This window comes from Salvelinus namaycush, chromosome 29 (genome assembly GCF_016432855.1).
Source record: "Salvelinus namaycush isolate Seneca chromosome 29, SaNama_1.0, whole genome shotgun sequence".
In the NCBI taxonomy this organism is placed as follows: domain Eukaryota; kingdom Metazoa; phylum Chordata; class Actinopteri; order Salmoniformes; family Salmonidae; genus Salvelinus; species Salvelinus namaycush.
This window is the reverse complement of record NC_052335.1, coordinates 19470748-19489992: the sequence shown is the minus strand read 5'-3', so window position 1 is coordinate 19489992 and position 19245 is coordinate 19470748. Positions and strand designations below refer to the sequence as shown.

The 19245-nt window shown below is 42.1% G+C and overlaps 1 protein-coding gene across 1 annotated transcript in view; it reads left to right on the top strand.

The window, feature by feature from the left end:
* LOC120024514 (scavenger receptor class A member 5-like) overlaps nt 1-19245 on the top strand; it is a 66786-nt gene that overhangs the window by 36490 nt on the left and 11051 nt on the right. Inside the window, exons 4-7 of the mRNA XM_038968784.1 lie at nt 3818-4492; nt 6271-6351; nt 7028-7135; nt 12033-12098. Coding sequence (XP_038824712.1) covers nt 3818-4492; nt 6271-6351; nt 7028-7135; nt 12033-12098 — 930 coding nt within the window. The remainder of the gene's footprint in view (nt 1-3817; nt 4493-6270; nt 6352-7027; nt 7136-12032; nt 12099-19245) is intronic.

Genomic DNA, 19245 nt, shown 5'->3' with positions numbered 1-19245 from the left:
GACAGCTCAAGAGGTATGCTTAGATATGCCCAGAAATTTTACATTGTGATTATGGGTAGATTTCAGGTGTTTGAAAAATGCAGAATTCTCCAACTTCCTAGCCCCCCTCCGGACCACCCCCAGCCATCCTAATGTACTTTGTGCCGCCTCAGATTTTGCTTAAAGCAGGTCGGTCAGGGATAATTAGCTATGCACACCCCCCACCCTCTCCCCTCACCCTACAGCTCTTGTTGCCCCAGACTCATGGTTCTCCAGGGACTAGTTAACTTTATCAAGCCAATCATTGTGTTTATGTTATTGTTAGTTCCAGGTCATTTGGTCATAGGGCCCTAACGAGCTATGGTGAGTATGTTTTGGTTTTAGATGTATAGTATATCCACTGGCAGAGTAGGTGTGTAGCTAAAATAGGTATGGTTCTTTATTGAGGTATTGATATTATTATTATTGTACAAGACATAATGAAAAAGTACTATAGTATACTATGGTCTAAATACTGTAATATTATTATATTTATATACTGTAGTATTTACTGTAGTGTTTTTGCAGACATTACTGTAGTATTCTATAGTATTCAGTAGTGTTTTTGTGGACATGAATGTAGTATACTATAGTATTCACTGTAACATCTCTGTGGACATGACTTTAGTATGCTATAGTATTCACTGTAGTGTTATTTCGAACTTTACTGTAGTATTCACTGTCGTGCATTTGCGGACGTGACTAGTATACTATAGTATCCACTGTAGTGTTTTGCAGACATGACTAGTATACTATTGTATTCACACTGAAGTTATTACAGGCATAAATGTAGTATACTGTAGTATTTTTGTGGACATGACTGTAGTATGCTGTAGTAACCTAACCTAGGGTTAGCTAAAATGGTACAACTACCAGACTATACCACTTACTGTTGAATGAGGGGAACACCTCAACCAGAACATAAGACTCACAGGTTCGTGACAGGCCACCTATTGAGTTGGTTCAATGGTTCTGAGCAATGCAATGGACCAGACAACAATTGTAACATCTAAACGTTAGGCAGGTTCTAGGCCCATTAAAGGGAAACAGCACAGAGGCATATATAAAGAACAAGCAACGTTTATTAACGCTTAGAGGATTAGGTTTGCTTGTCTGACAGATAAATAACACTTTAACAAGAGTACACCAAAAGGACTTCTTAGATCTGTTACTTCCTCTGAAATGCAACTGTGCTTCCACAGAGACTCATCTGACCATAAGTAAATAAGCATTTCACTGTTAGTCTGCACCAGTTGTTTACGAAGCATGCAACAAATACAATTTGATTTGACCAAGTTCATTATGTTGTTTTGTAGTTAGAGGGATAAAACAAAGTCAAATTGATTGTATGATTGTATAATTGAATACATGGTTGTGTAAAAAAAATTGACATACATTTTCAAATGTAAGGATATTAAACTCAAAAGATACCCAAAAATTGAACAGAGCAGTAACTGAGTTTATTTGTCTGGATCAAGTGTCATTCTGTGACTTTGGTTAATACGCCATCTTTTTGTTGTTGTTGTGGTATCGTTTTGGTATTGAGTATAGTGATGGTATCGAGTATCGTATCGAAGTCAAAATTCTGGTATCGTGACAACACTAGAGTGTGTAGTATAGTATTCTCCAGTATACTATAAAATGAAAATGATAAAGTAAGCACTAAATGATTGAGGGGATACTACAGTGTGGGGTATAGGATTCTACAGTAAACTACAAAATCTAAATTCTAAAGTAAGTGCTACATGATCTAGGGACACTACAATGTGGAGTATAGGATTCTACAGTATACTGCAGTTTACTACCCACATTCTATAGTAAGTACTATAGTATTCTATAGTAGAGTGTAGTATTTTTTTGTGGGAGAGGACATCAGTTCTTATTGACAATAACACACTTCCACTAGGTGAAAAGTCCCTGCATACTGAACTCCTAGGACAGACACAGAACATGAAGTATTTTATGAAAAGGCTTGTTTAAGAAGCAAAAGCTACGGTTGGTAATCAGGAACATGCATTGGGTGTGGGGATGTGAAATCCAATAACAGGAAAAGGAGAGGAGCGTGGCCTGTATTTTTCAGCCTCCTCTCCTCTTTAACTAGTTTGAGAGCAAACAGCTGACGACCACCTGGTCCTAGAGATCGTCTTGCACAGTAACATCCTGTAAAACCACATGATGCACCAGGACAGTGAGGCCTCTGGGAATAATAGGTCTGCCACCACACCCTCACAGGGATGTTTTACACATTGACTCTCCATATATTTTACAGACTCTCCCGTCTTCATGGTAGGTAGTCCAGTGGAGGAATGGGGTTGTTGACATCGCCTGCTGCCTGTTTCGATGAGCAGTCCAGTTTACTGGACACCACACCCGTTTGCAATTTTGTTTGGCTCTAGTGCAAGGGTAAATGTTGCATGGGCGATGTTGATATTCATACATTAGATATCCTTCGGGGAATTGCTTGAAACTTAATTAGGCTCCCAGATTCCTGGAAACAGAAATGCATCAATAGGAGAAATAAAAAGAATATTTGTCAATTTTGGAGAATTTCAAGAAATGTGACTGTTATCTTTTGTGAATTCTTGAGTCCTCTTTGTTATCTTGTGTGAGATCCCGAGTCCTCTGTGTTATCTTGTGTGAGGTCCTGAGTCCTCTGTGTTATCTTGTGTGAGTTCCTGAGTCCTCTGTGTTATCTTGTGTGAGTTCTTGTTACTGTCCTGGTAGAGCAGGGACAGGTCAAGGTCATGTGCGTTACCAGAGAGTTTGGTTCCTCCAAGAATGAGGGATTGAATGCCAAAGGAGGGCAGACCTTCACCTACTCTATATTCACCCCAGTCCAGGATCCCACATCTCTTCTTAATTTATCCGTCTGGGAAACAAATCCATCTGTTTTGGTTTTGTGCTTTTTGGCACATTGCCACGTTACTCTTCAACCCACATTAGAGCCGAAGTTGCCGTCCGTGAATTCCTGATTAATAACAATTAGGCTTATCTACGTGTGGAAATAACATACTGTAAGATAGACTGTCATTTTGGAATGAGAAAGTCTCTGTAGTTGAGTGCCAGCTTATTTTGGTATTCAGCTCATTAACTTTCTGAACAATGTAAAATGAGAAGTAATGTAAAGTCTCTTTGTGCAACCATGTAGGAAACATTTCCCTCATATTGAAATAATTAAATTAGTTCTGGTCCACAACACACACATAGGCAACAATTGTTTAATAACCATGGAGGGGGATGAGAGGGATTTTGAACATGTGCGCTGGGAATTGGCCATTTCCTTCCATTTCCCCAACATTCTCTTTTTCTCAGATTGAGTAACATCCCTTTTTTTTACATAAGGGTCTCGAAAGTATAAGAGAGGATGTCGTCATTGCAGAGCTGAGAGGATTTAGTTTCAAAATATCTCTCTGGCTGACTGCACTGTTACTAAGAAACTTCACTCCAACAGAACATAAACCTTAAAAGCCTTGTTATAGAGGTTGTTTAAAATAGATCACTTCTCTTTCCTTTCCAAAGACATTAACAACAAACAGTCATTGCCAATGGTATAAAAGAGATCATGACACTATCTTGCTGTTTTAATAGTAATACTGTAGTATACAACTCTAGTGTTATTAATCATCATCCCAGTGACAATTAAGTGATCCAATGCGGTGGATTGCATTGATAAATGTTCAGGAGCCATTTTCTGTAGTAAGTGTTGCTGATCTGTAGCATTTTCTATCTGCTATGGAGATCTAGGAGATGTATAATTGAGCCTCTTGTCTTTCTCCTCTCTTCCATGTGTCCTCCTCAGTGTCCAGGTCCCAGATGTCCTCAGAGAAGCAGGAGGCACTGATGGAAAACATTACCCGTATGGAGGACCGCTCTCGGGAGCTCCAGCAGTCCCTGGGTGACATCTCCTCTCAGGCAGACCTCCTGGAGAACATCTGGAAGCTGGAGAGCCTGTTCCAGAACCACAGTGAGTCCTTAAAGCAGCTGGGCCAGGCAGTGAGCGGCCTGGAGAGGGATATCAGGGATCTGCAAGGCCACTGCCAGTCGACAGACAGCACCGTGGAGCAGCTGGGGGACCGTGTATTTGTCCTGAACCGCTCCACCCAGAGGAACGTGAGTGGGCTCAGCAACCAGCTGGCCCAGGCCTCGGTCTCGCTGCACAACCACGACCTCCTGCTGAGGAGCACAGCGGACCAGGTGGACCAGCTCAAGGATAGGCTGGAGGAGGTTGGCTGGACGGTCGGCTCAGTCAACCACACGTTCACCAGCGACATCAGCGTCCATCACCTAAAGATCCAGGACCTGCAGGTGCAGATCAGCAATGCAAGCCAGGATGCACGGCACATGAGGGAGACACAAGTGCACATGGAAGAGACCCTGAAGAATGAGGTAGAGATCCTCAGCACCATCACAGAGGACCTGAGGCTCAAGGACTGGGAGCACTCCAATATCCTTAAGAACATCACCTATTTAGAAGGTAACGGCCCCATCACTGATCACTGGCTAGAATGAAGTTTATGTCATGATTAATCTCACTGATTACTGAGCTCCTTACACGATGGTTAAGGAAAATGTGAGATGAAGATGTTGATGTTGTATTGAGACTTGCTATCATACTCAATGACTTTCCTGGTTAAATAAATGTCAAATAAGTATGTCATGATGTAATGTTAGCAGGAATTAGACAGAATTCAGTGATGTGAATCCATGCCAAATAAGACTTTGAATCAGAATCTGATTGATATTGTATGTGAATGGGGCAGTGTTTTATTTAGGCTGGAAACAATTGTGGGTTACATTTAGAAGCCTCCAAAACCAAGGAAATCAGCCCTGTCATTTGTTCCACTGCACATCCCATTTGCTTGTCATTAAGCATGGGTTTAGCCAGGAAAGCTCCACACCTTGTCGTGGTAATTGGCATTTCTGGCCTGCCTCCTCTCCCTCCCTTCATCACTCCATCCCAATGCCTTTAGCTTATGTTTCATGCCTACCTTCCAATTTGGCAGCGGTGAACAAATGAGAAGGGGGAAAAAATACACATTTAAGCAAAGTTGAGAGGTGGATTAAGAAACTGTGATGTGTTGGTCTGAGGAGAGTGTGAGCATGGAAACATTTATAATCATCACACTGCCACTTGATTAGCAGGAATGACCTCAGGAGTGACATGTTTGCTGTTTTAGTGAAGTGTCTTCTGGCTGGGAGGATCACTGTGTCCATTGCCTTCATTCTCATGGAAATGTAATTGTCATAATTTAAACATTGATCTAGCGCTAATTTCATTATTCACCACAACAAAATAAGGAAACTTGAATGTTCTTTTAATGGATAATTTGATAAATGGTCATCCTTAGTGTAAAAACAATATCAGCCACTTTAAATAGCCTAAACAGGTTTATCAGAAAGCCAATGGTTTAAATAATCTATCTATCAAGTTGATACCAAATGTCTCAAAACTGATTGCATTGCAGGTGTTTTCCCTTGACATGCAAATAGGGCATTACCAACGTGTGTTTTCTGTCCAACCTACTCCGATTCAGAATTGCTGATCCATGACACAGCACCACATATTGGTGTTTAACGGACAGCTCTTTATGTGAAAGTTGCACGCTGGTTGACCCTCATGGAGCATGTTTGTTTTTCTTGAGCATTCTTAATTGAATTAATAGAAAACTATTAAGACGTGATGAGTGATATCATTGATCCTACTAAAACAAACCAGTCAACACCAATTAAGTGGAGTGGTTTTCCCTTCAGACCCCCCAGGGTGAGAAGACTTCCAAGTGAACTTTCAACTCTGACTCGTCATTAGCCACTACTTTACGCCAGGACAGTATCTTAGGATCTAGGGATCAGCTCACATTATGATTTGAAAGGCTACTTTGAAAATGTCAGTCGGACAAAACAAGACTAATGTCTAACTTTTCAATTGTGGTTCCATTGTGGTGTACTTTAGGTAACGTGGTTTCCGTTGTGGCCAAGCTGATTCTACAAACAAATCTGAAGTCAGTTAACTGGATCCAAGTAAAAACAATTGTTGGATGATGTCCGTTAACCATGTTTCAGACTCAGATTCTGCCTTGAGCTCCTCTGCTTTAGTCCGAGAGTGTGGTGAAACATGAATGACATACCAAGAGGAAACTGGCAATTTATAAGATTACACAACTTCAGTAATCATATTGTCTTCATATTACAGTATATTCATCAGTTTGTTATGTCGGGATCAACTCAATGCTTTAATGAGGTTGTTTTCCACAGGGCCTCCAGGACCAAAAGGTGAGAAGGGCGAAGTTGGGCCACTTGGTGCCCCTGGTGTGGCAGGCCTCATAGGGATGAGAGGTCCGTACACTGTACAGCACTGTCATTTGTCCTATTCTAGCTTTCAATATACATGATATTCTTCAACCATTTTTCAACCATGTCCTCGAAACGTATCTTACTGTAATTGGCCCGGGTCACGAATTATGTAGCCTAAACCCTCAAAGACATATTTCCAAGAAGAATGCTGAAAGCAACCCTCCCTTTAGGAGCATGGAACATGTTAATTTGTTATAGCCATCCAAAAGACTCCTCCTACCACATCCAAACTATCAGTCAGTCCACTATCCTACTTATGAAAGAGTTGGTTACTACAGTATACCTTGTTAGTAATGCAGCGACTATATCTTCAATTATTGATTCATCAGGGGTTACCTAGTGAACACGACCCTCTATGGTTCCAAATCCATAAGTCCACTCTGTCTGCTAGCAACCTAATAACAGCCCTCCAACTGGGCTCAAAGCATCCTGTGAAATGTAGCAGGGGCATTCCCTGAGATAGTCTTTCATTACATAATTAAATGGTGAATAAAGAAAGAGAACATTGGAAAATGTTATTATGGCATGCAAGCGGACCATCATACTCAAAGATTCGGATAAGATAGGCTGTTTGCATTCTTTGAAACGCATTTCAGATATCCTGTTTGAAAAGAATTGGGAAAATAAATCCAATGCTTTGTTTATGTACTTCCGACAGGTTTTACAGGAGAAAAAGGCTTCCAGGGTCCAAGGGGACTAAAGGGACCGAGCGGCCCTGACGGCCTACAGGGGGAGAAAGGGGATATGGGACCCGAAGGGCCCAAAGGTATGTCTGATATTAGTACTGTCTGACAGCTGTAGAGCCATTAGTTAAACTATCATCTGTACCTCGCTGCCTCTTTGAACCTGCTGTCAATGGTTACATCTATCTCCCTTATCCTTCTGTGATGGCATGCTCTCTCTTATTAAGCTCAGGCTCCAGAGAGGGCAATGGAGGCTCGGGGTCTATTCCATCTGATTTGTTGTGTCTCATTGACAACTACAGTAACAGTCAAAGTTTGGACATACCTACTCATTCAAGGGTTTTTCTTTATTTTTACTATTTTCTACATTGTAGAATAATAGTGAAGACATCAAAACTATGAAATAACACAAATGGAATCATGTAGAAACCAAAAAAGTGTTAAACAAATTAAAATATATTTTATATTTGAGATTCTTCAAAGTAGCCACCCTTTTCCTTGATGACAGCTTTGCACTCTCTTGGCATTCTCTCAAGCAGCTTCATGAAGTAGTCACCTGGAATGCTTTTCCAACAGTCTTGAAGGAGTTCCCACAAATGCTGAGTACTTGTTGGCTGCTTTTCCTTCACTCTGCGGTCCAACTCATCTCAAACCATCTCAATTGGTTTGAGGTCGGGTGATTGTGGAAGCCAGGTCATCTGATGCAGCATTCCATCACTCTCCTTCTTGGTTAAATAGCCCTTACACAGCCTGTAGTTGTGTTTTGAGTAGCCATGCTGGTTAAGTGTGCCTTGAATTTGAAATAAATCACAGACAGTGTCACCAGCAAAGCACCCCCACACCATCACACCTCCTCCTCCATGCTTCATGGTGGGATCCACACATGCGGAGATCATCCGTTCACCTACTGTGCATCTCACAAAGACACGGCGGTTGGAACCAAAAATCTCAAATTTGAACTCATGAGAGCAAAGGACAGATTTCCACCGGTCTAATGTACATTGCTCGTGTTTCTTGGCCCAAGAAAGTCTCTTCTTCTAGTTGGTGTCCTTTAGTAGTGGTTTCTTTGCAGCAATTCGACCATGAGGGCCTGATTCACGCAGTCCCCTCTGAACAGTTGATGTTGAGATGTGTCTGTTACTTATTTGGGCTGCAATCTGAGGTGCAGTTGAGGCTGGTAACTCTAATGAACTTATCATCTGCAGCAGATCTGGGTCTTCCTTTCCTGTGACGGTCCTCACGAGAGCCAGTTTCAACATAGCGTTTGATGGTTTTTGCGACTGCACTTAAAGAAACTTTCAAAGTTCTTGAAATTTTCCACATTGACTGTCATTTCTATTTGCTTATTTGAGCTATTCTTGCCATAATATGGACTTGGTCTTTCACCAAATAAGGCTATCTTCTGTATACCAACCCTACCTTGTTACAACACAATTGATTGGCGCAAACGCATTAAGAAGGAAATAAATTCTACAAATTAACAAGGCACAACTGTTAATTGAAATGCATTCCAGGTGACTACAAAGGGTGGCTACTTTGAAGAATCTCAAATCTCAAATATATTTTGATTTACTTAACAATTTTTTGGGTTACTACATGATTCCAAATGTGTTATTTCATAGTTATGATGTCTTCACTATTATTCTACAATGTAGAGTAATAGTAAAAAATAAGTAGTAAAAATAAAGAAGAACCCTTGAATGAGTAGGTGTGTCCAAACTTTTGACTGGTACTGTATATCTTCATGCCCTCTGCCTCCCCATCCTAACCCAAAGCAGACCTTCCTTATCAGCTGAACCGCCAACCTTGCAGACAGAAATGTCTCCCTCTCACCATAATAATGGAGGAAAGCCATGTCCGGTTTTTAGTTGGTCCAACCTTAGCCCTGAGACCTGGCTGTAGACGCTTATGGTGCCTTGATATCAGCCATGTCTCAGGGCTAGTCCAACCTTGCTTCTAGGAAGCTTTTTCATCCTTCGTCACCTTGTGTGTTGGGAATCAGCACTTGTTTTGTAATCAGATACTCCTCTCACACATATGATTTGAGACGCAGTGCCTTATTGTATTGGTCATGGATTTGACTATCCACAATGGACTTATTTTATTTCTCTATGCAAACCAAACAGCTGGATCAGTTTAGTTTGGCTGAACTGTCCGGTGCTGGAGGCTCAAACCCCTGTGATCCAATAACATTAATATTGGATCTGGATGCTCTCTATCTGCCCTGTCCTCCCAGCCCTGTTAGACTGACTCACTGTGACTACAACACACATAACACAGGGTTAGATAAATATAAAATAACAAAGGCACTTAGCCTTTTAGTAAAGCTTGTAAAAGCACCCTTGTGGAAAAGGGAGAGATGTTGTGTGGCCTGTTAAAGTAGGCCTTTATGTATGTTTTTCTGTGAGTTCGTGCTGTGTTTGGCATTGGGCGTTTGAACCAGAGTAAGTGTCTAACATTTCCTGACCACCGCACACATTACTATGAGGATGTGGTCAGCTCAGAGCGCTACCCGACAATTGGTGGTTCTGTTTGGGTGCCACTGCCATTGGACCCTTTCCTGTGATTCTGGATCTGAAAATACAGGAATTAAACGTGGGATAATAGTCACTTTATTACAGTAACAGCTCATAACCACACCTTGTGGTTTTAAACTTGTAGTTACAGAGAGATGTTCCCACAGAACTGAGTGGTAGGAATTTTAATATTCCATCAAAGGCATATCCAGAGTTTGTTATTTTTATGAATATTCTACAAAAAAAGTTGACAGTACCATAATGGTCATTTTTGCCTTATTGTGTGGTGTCCTCTATAACCATGGACATACACTTCTGGTACATATCAAAATACAACAAATCTTAATTTAGTGGAATTGAAGATTGAAGTTGACTGATTACTTCATTTTCCACAGCCTCTCTCAAGTCCAGACAGTAAATTAAGTGTATGGTGCTGGCACACTTGTAACAATCAAGACTTTCAGATGAAACTGCCAGGCTCCAGAAAGTCCCTGCACCCACACTCAGATCCTCACCAGATCAACATCAGATGCCCTCTTCAGGTCACAAATGTATCCAAGGAGGATCTTCTTTAAAAACATTTTTAAGACTGTTAACTGGCTTCAAGTAGTGAAGCCAGAAAGACGCCATAAAATGTCTCTCTGCTCACTCTGAAAGAGGAGCTGCAGGACGACTGTGCTTTCAGCCTCTCAACCCCAGCGATTTTTCATAAAATCCTTTCATCGTTAAATTGATGTTGTCTTTTGCTCTGACTCCTTTTTGTCTTTTATAATATGGCATAAAACCCACAGACAGACAGATGAGTTGCCTCAGACGACGAGAGCAGAGCAACAAACAAAACAATAGCCCACAACAATGGATGTCAGATCACATAGAATCAAGGACTGTCACGCTCGTTGAAATGAATGGACCAAGGCGCAGCATGCGTAGAGTTCCACATCTTTTAATAAATCGAAACTCACCAAACAAAACAATCAAGCACAATCGAAACGTGAAACTAATGGCATGCACACAGGCAACTAACCAAAAAACAAGATCCCATAAACTAAAGGTGGAAAAAGGCTGCCTAAGTATGATCCCCAATCAGAGACAACGATAGACAGCTGCCTCTGATTGGGAACCATACCCGGCCAACAAAGAAATAGAAAAGCTAGAATGCCCACCCAAATCACACCCTGACCAAATAGAGAAATAAAAAGGCTCTCTAAGGTCAGGGCGTGACAAGGACATATGTGTTCATGTTCACATTTGGGGAAACATACACCTCACTATACTGTATTTGCTGTCTATACTGTCTTTTTCTTTGTGCTGTTTTTCTAGTCCACTTCAGCACAAGCTGAAGATACTGTAGTTCACAAGGGGGTTGTCCTATAACTGTTAAGTCTAATGACAAGGTGCTTACATTTAGTTTTTGGGTCTTCAGTTCACGTTAACAAGATGATAAGGTATCCAAAGGGAAATTGAGTTGAGGGATGTCTAAAATCAGACCTGAGGTTGGTTCAGCTGTCTTTCTTTTCGGTGTGAGGGGGACTATTTTAGAGTTACTCACAAGTATTCTTGTCTCACAAGTAGAGGTGGCACCACAGGTCCCAGAGTGGTGTGGTGGGAAAAAAAATCTGGGTCCGTAGTTTTCCTGATCTAGTAACCTAACCAGTTAAAACTCTGACCGTATATGGTATGACGTGATTAATCAGTTGTAAAAAGGTTTAATACGGGCTATGATGGGACCAGAGTTCTTCTGATCTGGTCACAAGGTTTTAAAAAACTCCTGGAAAAACTACTGGCCTTGGGGAGGATGAAAACCCTGTCAAACTTCAGCAACCATGTACTTGTTCATATGAATTATATTTTAAAGAAGGGGGTTTCCTATACAGAGACACAGAGAAAGCGCAGGAAAGTGGAGAGCACACCTTGAGTTTTGTGCATTGTGCCCGGCCCGCGCAACCTCCGATTTTCGTGAATCTGATTGGTGAAGACACGCAAAGAGCCTGCAGCAACACTCTGATGTGAAGGACAGAGTAATTGTGCACAAGTGAACAAATCATGAGGCAAATTTGCCCCTCTTTTTAAAGCTTTGCATCAATATATTTTATTCAACTAAATCAAAAGTGGTGTGGCACTACCACACCTGATCGAAAAGAGCTATGGCAAATGCCACCTCGCCACACTTTTTTCAGTGGCCCTGCTCAGAAGTATTCCAGGAAGGCAATATGGAAACCTCAAACCATAGCCTAGCTTTAGGCCTAATCCAGGCCCACCTACACAAAGTCAACCATGACAGAGTGAGAGGGCAATATTTAGATCATAATCATAATACTGATCTTGTTCAACAGGATCATCTGTTTTATTTATGTCCAGTTTGATTTTATAGTTACAGGAAGTGAAATATTCATCTGTGCGTCTCCTAAAGTTTCCACTGGCTGTAACACAATGTTTTGTTGTCTGTCTGTCTGTCCTTTCCAAGGTGACGGAGGAAACAGAGGACTGAAAGGCGAGAAGGGAGACCGAGGTGACCGTGGTGAAAAAACAGGTGAGACCAGTGAATAGTGAAGAGTTATGGGATTGCTGATGTTCATCATCCTCTCAATGATGTTGGTCCATTTTTATCTGCATACATATCTGTAACACTGCTGCATCGTAAAATTGGTTATTGTATTAGGTTGTAGTAAAACACAGGTAGGTTACAGAATTTAACCCTAACTGACCTACCAATTATTGTTTACTGCTGTTCAGGGGGTGAAGGAGTGCAGAGGTTTTTTTGAGGCCTGCTATCTTTCTGTTTGGCTTTAGAATGCAGTTTGTACCATCACAAAACATTTCAAAACTCAGCACCAGAGCTGACGTCACATGCTGGTGTCAGTCTAGTGAGTTCATCACTCATTTACATGAGTAGGTGGAGGCTCTCACCTGGCACACACGCATCACTTGTAAACAGGGATACCAAAGGATCAAATAGAAAAATAGACAATTTTATGGACCGAATCACAACAGGCATACATCTCTACTCTACTTGTACATGGAATGCTGGTGGTTGGTGGGAAGCAGTGGTGTCACAAAGTGTAGGTTCTCATAGTGAGACGAAGGTCTGTCACAGCTCAGAACCCGTGGGGCTCTTTGAGTTGGGGATCGCGCTCCCCAGTCCCCTGGGTCATTAGTCCTCTATCTCGCTTGATGTTTACAATGTCACAACTGACAACCATGTTTTTTTGGGGCGGCAGGTAGCCTAGGGGTTAGAGCATTGGGCCAGTAACTGAAAGGTTGCTGGATTGAATCCCCGAGCTGACAAGGTAAAAATCTGTCGTTCTGCCCCTGAACAAGGCAGTTAACCAACTGTTCCCCGGTAGGCCGTCATTGTAAATAAGAATTTGTTCTTAACTGACTTGCCTAGTTAAGTAAAGGTAAAATATATATATTTTTTAATGATCCTAGAAGGCTGAGGGTTGTGGCTGAAAGTTGGGGGTGAGGGTTGGGGCTGAGGGTTGGGGCTGAGAGCTGAGACTGAGGGTTGGGGGTGCAGTTGGACCTAAAGCCCCTAGCTTGACAAGCTGTAAAATGTCAGGTGCTTTAATGCTTGCTTGGTAATTGTTGCCATAGCATTGCCTTTCACCTTCACACCTCTCAGAATGGGGGTACCAAACTTTGATATGATATCCCAAGAGTCCCAAGAAACTGGAGTAAGCTTGGCTTTGACAGATCATTTTTACAGGACAGCCACAAGCTTCAGTCTCCACATTTGAAGTGTCTGCCTACACACGCACGCACGCACGCACGCACGCACGCACGCACGCACGCACGCACGCACGCACGCACGCGCACACACACACACACACACACTGCACAGCATGGTCTTAGTCCATTAGCCCAGAAATGTTGTTGCAAAGGGCCAAACATCGGTTCCCTGCCAGATGTTGTAAACTGTTGCTCTAAGATCAAGGTTCACTCCCTTCCTCTCCTCTAAGAGTAAGGAGGAAGGTGTAGAACGTTTGGTGGAAGTTTTGTACGTCCTTTTTCTTCTGTTATTGTTTATGCCCTGATTATATGCATTTCATGCCAAAACCAAGTTAGATATCTTTTTTCCCAGGGTATATTTTAATGATGAAAAATACCCAGTTAAAATTGCTGTTTTGATGACATACAGCATTTCAAAGTGGGCCAGTTTTCCAATCTTCCAAATGCACTTTTGACAATGTGTCTGTTTTTATAAGGTATTGACAGCATGGTTTTTAGTGCTCTTTCCCTTAGGACTTAACCAATTGGCTCTTTTTCTAGAACAAATAGTTTAGTTGTGAAACTGTAGAGAGATGTCAGCAGCATGGTGCTAGAAAAGGGGAAGTACTGGCTTTCATTACGCGGTCGTCCGATCAATTAGCTGGACTTTAACAGGCTCTGCTAAGAGGTTTTCTGTTGGATGTATGATTATGTCTAGAGTAAAGTGTTAACACATTTCTGTCTGAATTTCTAAAATGATTGGACCAAACCAAGCCTCATGCTGTCCTCATGATAGGTAGGTCTATACCTGGCTGACATGTTTTTCGTTCCAGGTCTCCAGGATTGGGCTTTATGTGCAGGGGACCTGTAATATGACATCCTGGCTAGATCTAGCATTTCCTCTCCTTCCTATTCTTCCTAAATCTGTTCTCATCTCACATGATGGGGGACAGGAGGCCCTTCAGATCAGCCTCCCACTGTGTGTGTGCTGAGGGAAAGGGACTCCTGCTGTCTCGGGGTCGTGCACACACACACACACACACACACACACACACACACACACACGAGAGGATGACGACATTGCCCACACATAACCCTCTTTGTACAAGGCAGAAAACAGTCCAGCACACACACATACAGCGGAGGTGACCTGAGAGGAGATAACGTCAGAGCAGTTACGATAGCACATAGACTGGTCCCTGTGATAGCCATCTCTAGGAGGTGAGGTCTTGCATATGAAACTCCCTTAAGGACTATAGAGAGGGGCCCATCCAGGGGTTGAACACAGATTGTGTTTGCCTAACCAGTAAACTGATACACACATTTACAGTTGAAGTCGGAAGTTTACATACACCTTAGCCAAATACATTTAAACTCAGTTTTTCACAATTCCTGACACTTAATCCTGGTAAACATTCCCTGTCTTAGGTCAGTTAGGATCGCCACTTTATTTAAGAATGTGAAATGTCAGAATAATAGTAGAGATAATGATTTATTTCAGCTTTTATTCCTTTCATCACATTCCCAGTGGGTCAGAAGTTTACATACACTCAATTAGTATTTGGTAGCATTGCCTTTAAATTGTTTAACTTGGATCAAACGTTTCGGGTAGCCTTTCACACGCTTCCTCCAATAAGTTGAGAGCTCCTGGCAGTGCTGGTGTAACTGAGTCAGGTTTGTAGGCATCCTTGCTCGCACACGCTTTTTCAGTTCTGCCCACACATTTTCTATAGGATTGAGTTCAGGGCTTTGTGATGGCCACTCCAATACCTTGACTTTGTTGTCCTTCAGCCATTTTGCCACAACTTTGGAAGTATGCTTGGGGTCATTGTCCATTTCGATGACCCATTTGCAATCAAGCTTTAACTTCCTGACTGATGTCTTGAGATGTTGCTTCAATATATCCACATAATTTTCCTCCCTCATGATGCCATCTATTTTGTGAAGTGCACCAGTCCCTCCTGCAACAAAGCACCCCCACAACATGATGCTGCCACCCCCGTGCTTCACGGTTGGGATGGTGTTCTTCGGCTTGCAAACCTCCCTCTTTTTACTCTAAGCATAATGATGGTCATTATGGCCAAACAGTTCTATTTTTGTTTTATCAGACCAGAGGACATTTCTCCAGAAAGTACGATCTTTGTCACCATGTGCAGTTGCAAACCGTAGTCTGGTTTTTCTTAGGCGGTTTTGGAGCAGTGGCTTCTTCCTTGCTGAGCGGCCTTTCAGATTATGTCGATATAGGGCTCGTTTTATTGTGGATATAGATACTTTTGTACCTGTTTCCTCCAGCATCTTCACAAGGTCCTTTGCTGTTGTTCTGGGATTGATTTGCACTTTTCGCACCAAAGTACGTTCATCTCTAGGAGACAGAACGCGTCTCCTGAGCGGTATGACGGCTGCGTGGTCCCATGGTGTTAATACTTGCGCGCTATTGTTTGTACAGATGAACGTGGTACCTTCAGGCATTTGGAAATTGCTCCCAAGGATGAACCAGACTTGTGGAGGTCTACAATTTTTTTTCTGAGGTCTTGGCTGATTTCTTATGATTTTCCCATGATGTCAAGCAAAGAGCCACTGAGTTTGAATCTAGGCCTTGAAATACATCCACAGGTACACCTCCAATTGACTAAAATGATGTCAATTAGCCTATCAGAAGCTTCTAAATCCATGACATCATTTTCTGGAATTTTCCAAGCTGTTTAAAGGCACAGTCAATTTAGTGTATATAAACTTCTGACCCACTGGAATTGTGATACAGTGAATTATAAGTGAAATAATCTGTCTGTCAACAATTGTTGGAAAAATTACTTGTGTCATGCGAGAAGTAGATGTCCTAACCGACTTGCCAAAACTATAGTTTGTTAACAAGAAATTTGTGGAGTGGTTGAAAAACGAGTTTTAATGACTCCAACCTAAGTGTATGTAAACTTCCGACTTCAACTGTATTCAATGAAAGCCTGAAGGGTTTAACAAGAGATGTTGAGGTCTTTATTTTCAGACATACAGATCTCAATCAGAGATGACTTATAGAGTAAATGCTTGACCAAGTAGACAAACTCGACATGGGAGATTGTTTGTTAAATTGTCCTTATTCTGCAATAGGCTACAGCACAGTTTATCTTCTATCAAATGCATCATTTCCAATCCCCCATATATGTTTATAAATATAATATAAATATACATTACCGTTCAAAAGTTTGGGGTCACTTAGAAATGTCCTTGTTTTTGAAAGAAAAGCACATGTTTTGTCCATTAAAATAACATCAAATTGATCAGAAATACAGTGTAGACATTGTTAATGTTGTAAATGACTATTGTCTACATAGGCGTACAGAGGCCCATTATCAGCAACCATCACTCCTGTGTTCCAATGGCACGTTGTGTTAGCCAATCCAAGTTTTACATTTTAAAAGGATAATTGATCAGTAGAAAGCCCTTTTGCAATTATGTTAGCACAGCTGAAAACTGTTGTTCTGATTAAAGAAGCAATACAACTGTCCTTCTTTAGACTAGTTGAGTATCTGGAGCGTCAGCATTTGTGGGTTCGATTACAGGCTCAAAATGGCCAGAAACTAAGAACTTTCTTCTGAAACTCGTCAGTCTATTCTTGCTCTGAGAAATGAAGGCCATTCCTTCCAAGAAATTGCCAAGAAACTGAAGATCTGGTACAATGCTGTGTACTCACAGAACAGAACAGCGCAAACTGGCTCTCTCCAGAATAGAATGAGGAGTGGGAGGCCCCGGGGCACAACTGAGCAAGAGGACAAGTACATTAGAGTGTCTAGTTTGAGAAACAGACGCCTCACAAGTCCTCAACTGGCAGCTTCATTAAATAGTACCCGCAAAACACCGGTCTCAACGTCAACAGTGAAGAGGCGACTCTGTGATGCTGGCCTTCTAGGCAGAGTTCCTCTGTTCTTTTCCCCATCTTAATCTTTTATTTTTATTGGCCAGTCTGAGGTATGGCTTTTTCTTTGCAACTCTGCCTAGAAGGCCAGCATCCCGGAGTCGCCTCTTCACTGTCCGCTGTTGACGTTGAGACTGGTGTTTTGCAGGTACTATTTAATGAAGCTGCCAGTACATTTTACAAACTGAAATATGACATTTCCGTAAGTATTCAGACCCTTTACTCAGTACTTTGTTGAAGCACCTTTGGCTGCGATTACAGTCTCAAGTCTTCTTGGGTATGACGCTACAAGCTTGGCACACCTGTATTTGGGAAGTTTCTCCCATTCTTCTCTGCACATCCTCTCTATCAGGTTGGATGGGTAGTGTTGCTGCACAGCTATTTTCAGTTCTCTCCAGAGATGTTCGATCGGGTTCAAGTCCGGGTTCTGACTGGGCCACTCAAGGACATTCAGAGTCTTGTCCTGAAGCCACTCCTGCATTGTTTTGGATGTGTGCTGAAGGTTGTTGTCCTTTTGGAAGGTGAACCTTCGCCCCAAGTCTGAGGTGCTGAGCGCTCTTGAGCAGGTTTGCATCAACGATCTCTCTGTACTTTGCTCTGTTCACCTTTCCCTTGATCCTGACAAGAAGTCTCCCAGTCCCTGCCGCTGAAAAACCTCCCCACAGCATGATGCTGCCACCACCATGCTTCACCGTAGGGATGGTGCCAGGTTTCCTCCAGACGTGATGCTTGGCATTCAGTTTCTATCTTGGTTTCATCAGACCAGAGAATCTTGTTTCTTATGGTCTGAGCGTCTTTAGGTGCCTTTTGACAAACTCCAAGCGGGCTGTCATGTGCCTTTTACTGAGGAGTGGCTTCTGTCTGGCCACTCTACCATAAAGGCCTGGTTGGTGGAGTGCTGCAGAGATGGTTGTCCTTCTGGAAGGTTCTCCCATCTCCACAAAGGAACTCTGAATCTCTGTCAGTGTGACCATCGGGTTCTTGGTCACCTCCCTGACCAAGGCCCTTCTCCAACGATTTCTCAGTTTGGCCGAGAAGAGTCTTGGTGGTTCCAAACTTCTTCCATTTAAGAATTATGGAGGCCACTGTGTTCTTGGGGACCTTCAATGCTGCAGTAATGTACCCTTCCCCAGATCTGTACCTTGACACAATCCTGTCTCGGGGGTCTACGGACAATTCCTTTGACCGCATGGTTTAGTTTTTGCTCTGACATGCACTGTCAGCTGTGGGACCTTATATAGACAGGTGTGTGCTTTTCCAAATCATGTCCAATAAATTGAATTTACCACAGGTGGACTCCAATCAAGTTGTAGAAACACCTTAAAGATGATCAATGGAAACAGGATGCACCTGAGCTCAATTTCAAGTCTCATAGCAAGGAGTCTGAATACTTATGTAAATAAGGTATTTCTGTTTTCTAAAACCCTGTTTTCATTTGTCATTATGGGGTATCGTGTGTAGATTGATGAGGATTTTTTTTATTTTGTCCATTTTAGAATAAGGCTGTAACGTAACAAAGTGGAAAGAGTCAAGGGGTCTGAATACTTTCCGACTGCACTGTATATATATTCAGGAAATGTGCATAGTGAACTCGTACACATTGTTAATACGTAAATAGAATGCACTATTTCAGAAAGTGACCTACCTCTTGCATGTCAATTTCAGACTGGGTAGAATTGATGTTTGCAATCTCCTCCTATCTGCAAGTTTAGCCAATGACATAACACCTTATTGACATCTGACTTGAACCAACCAATAAAAATACATAAACATTTAATACATAACAACCATGTTACACACCTACAGCTGTATGGCTGTTTAATTTTAGTGATAATACAGTAGGTTTGGCCTTGTAGGCTCTTGAGCTGGATTAGGCATTTAGAAGAGCTTGGACTTCTCCTTGTTAGTTCTGCTACCTACTGTAGACAGACCATTGTCCGCTTTGCTCTGTTAATTACTCTGCTAATATGACCCTGGGTCTGGCCTAGCTTCATCACACCCCCATCAGAGATAACTTGGATATGCTTTTCTCCAGACAGATTGAAGTTTCCCGAGCCGT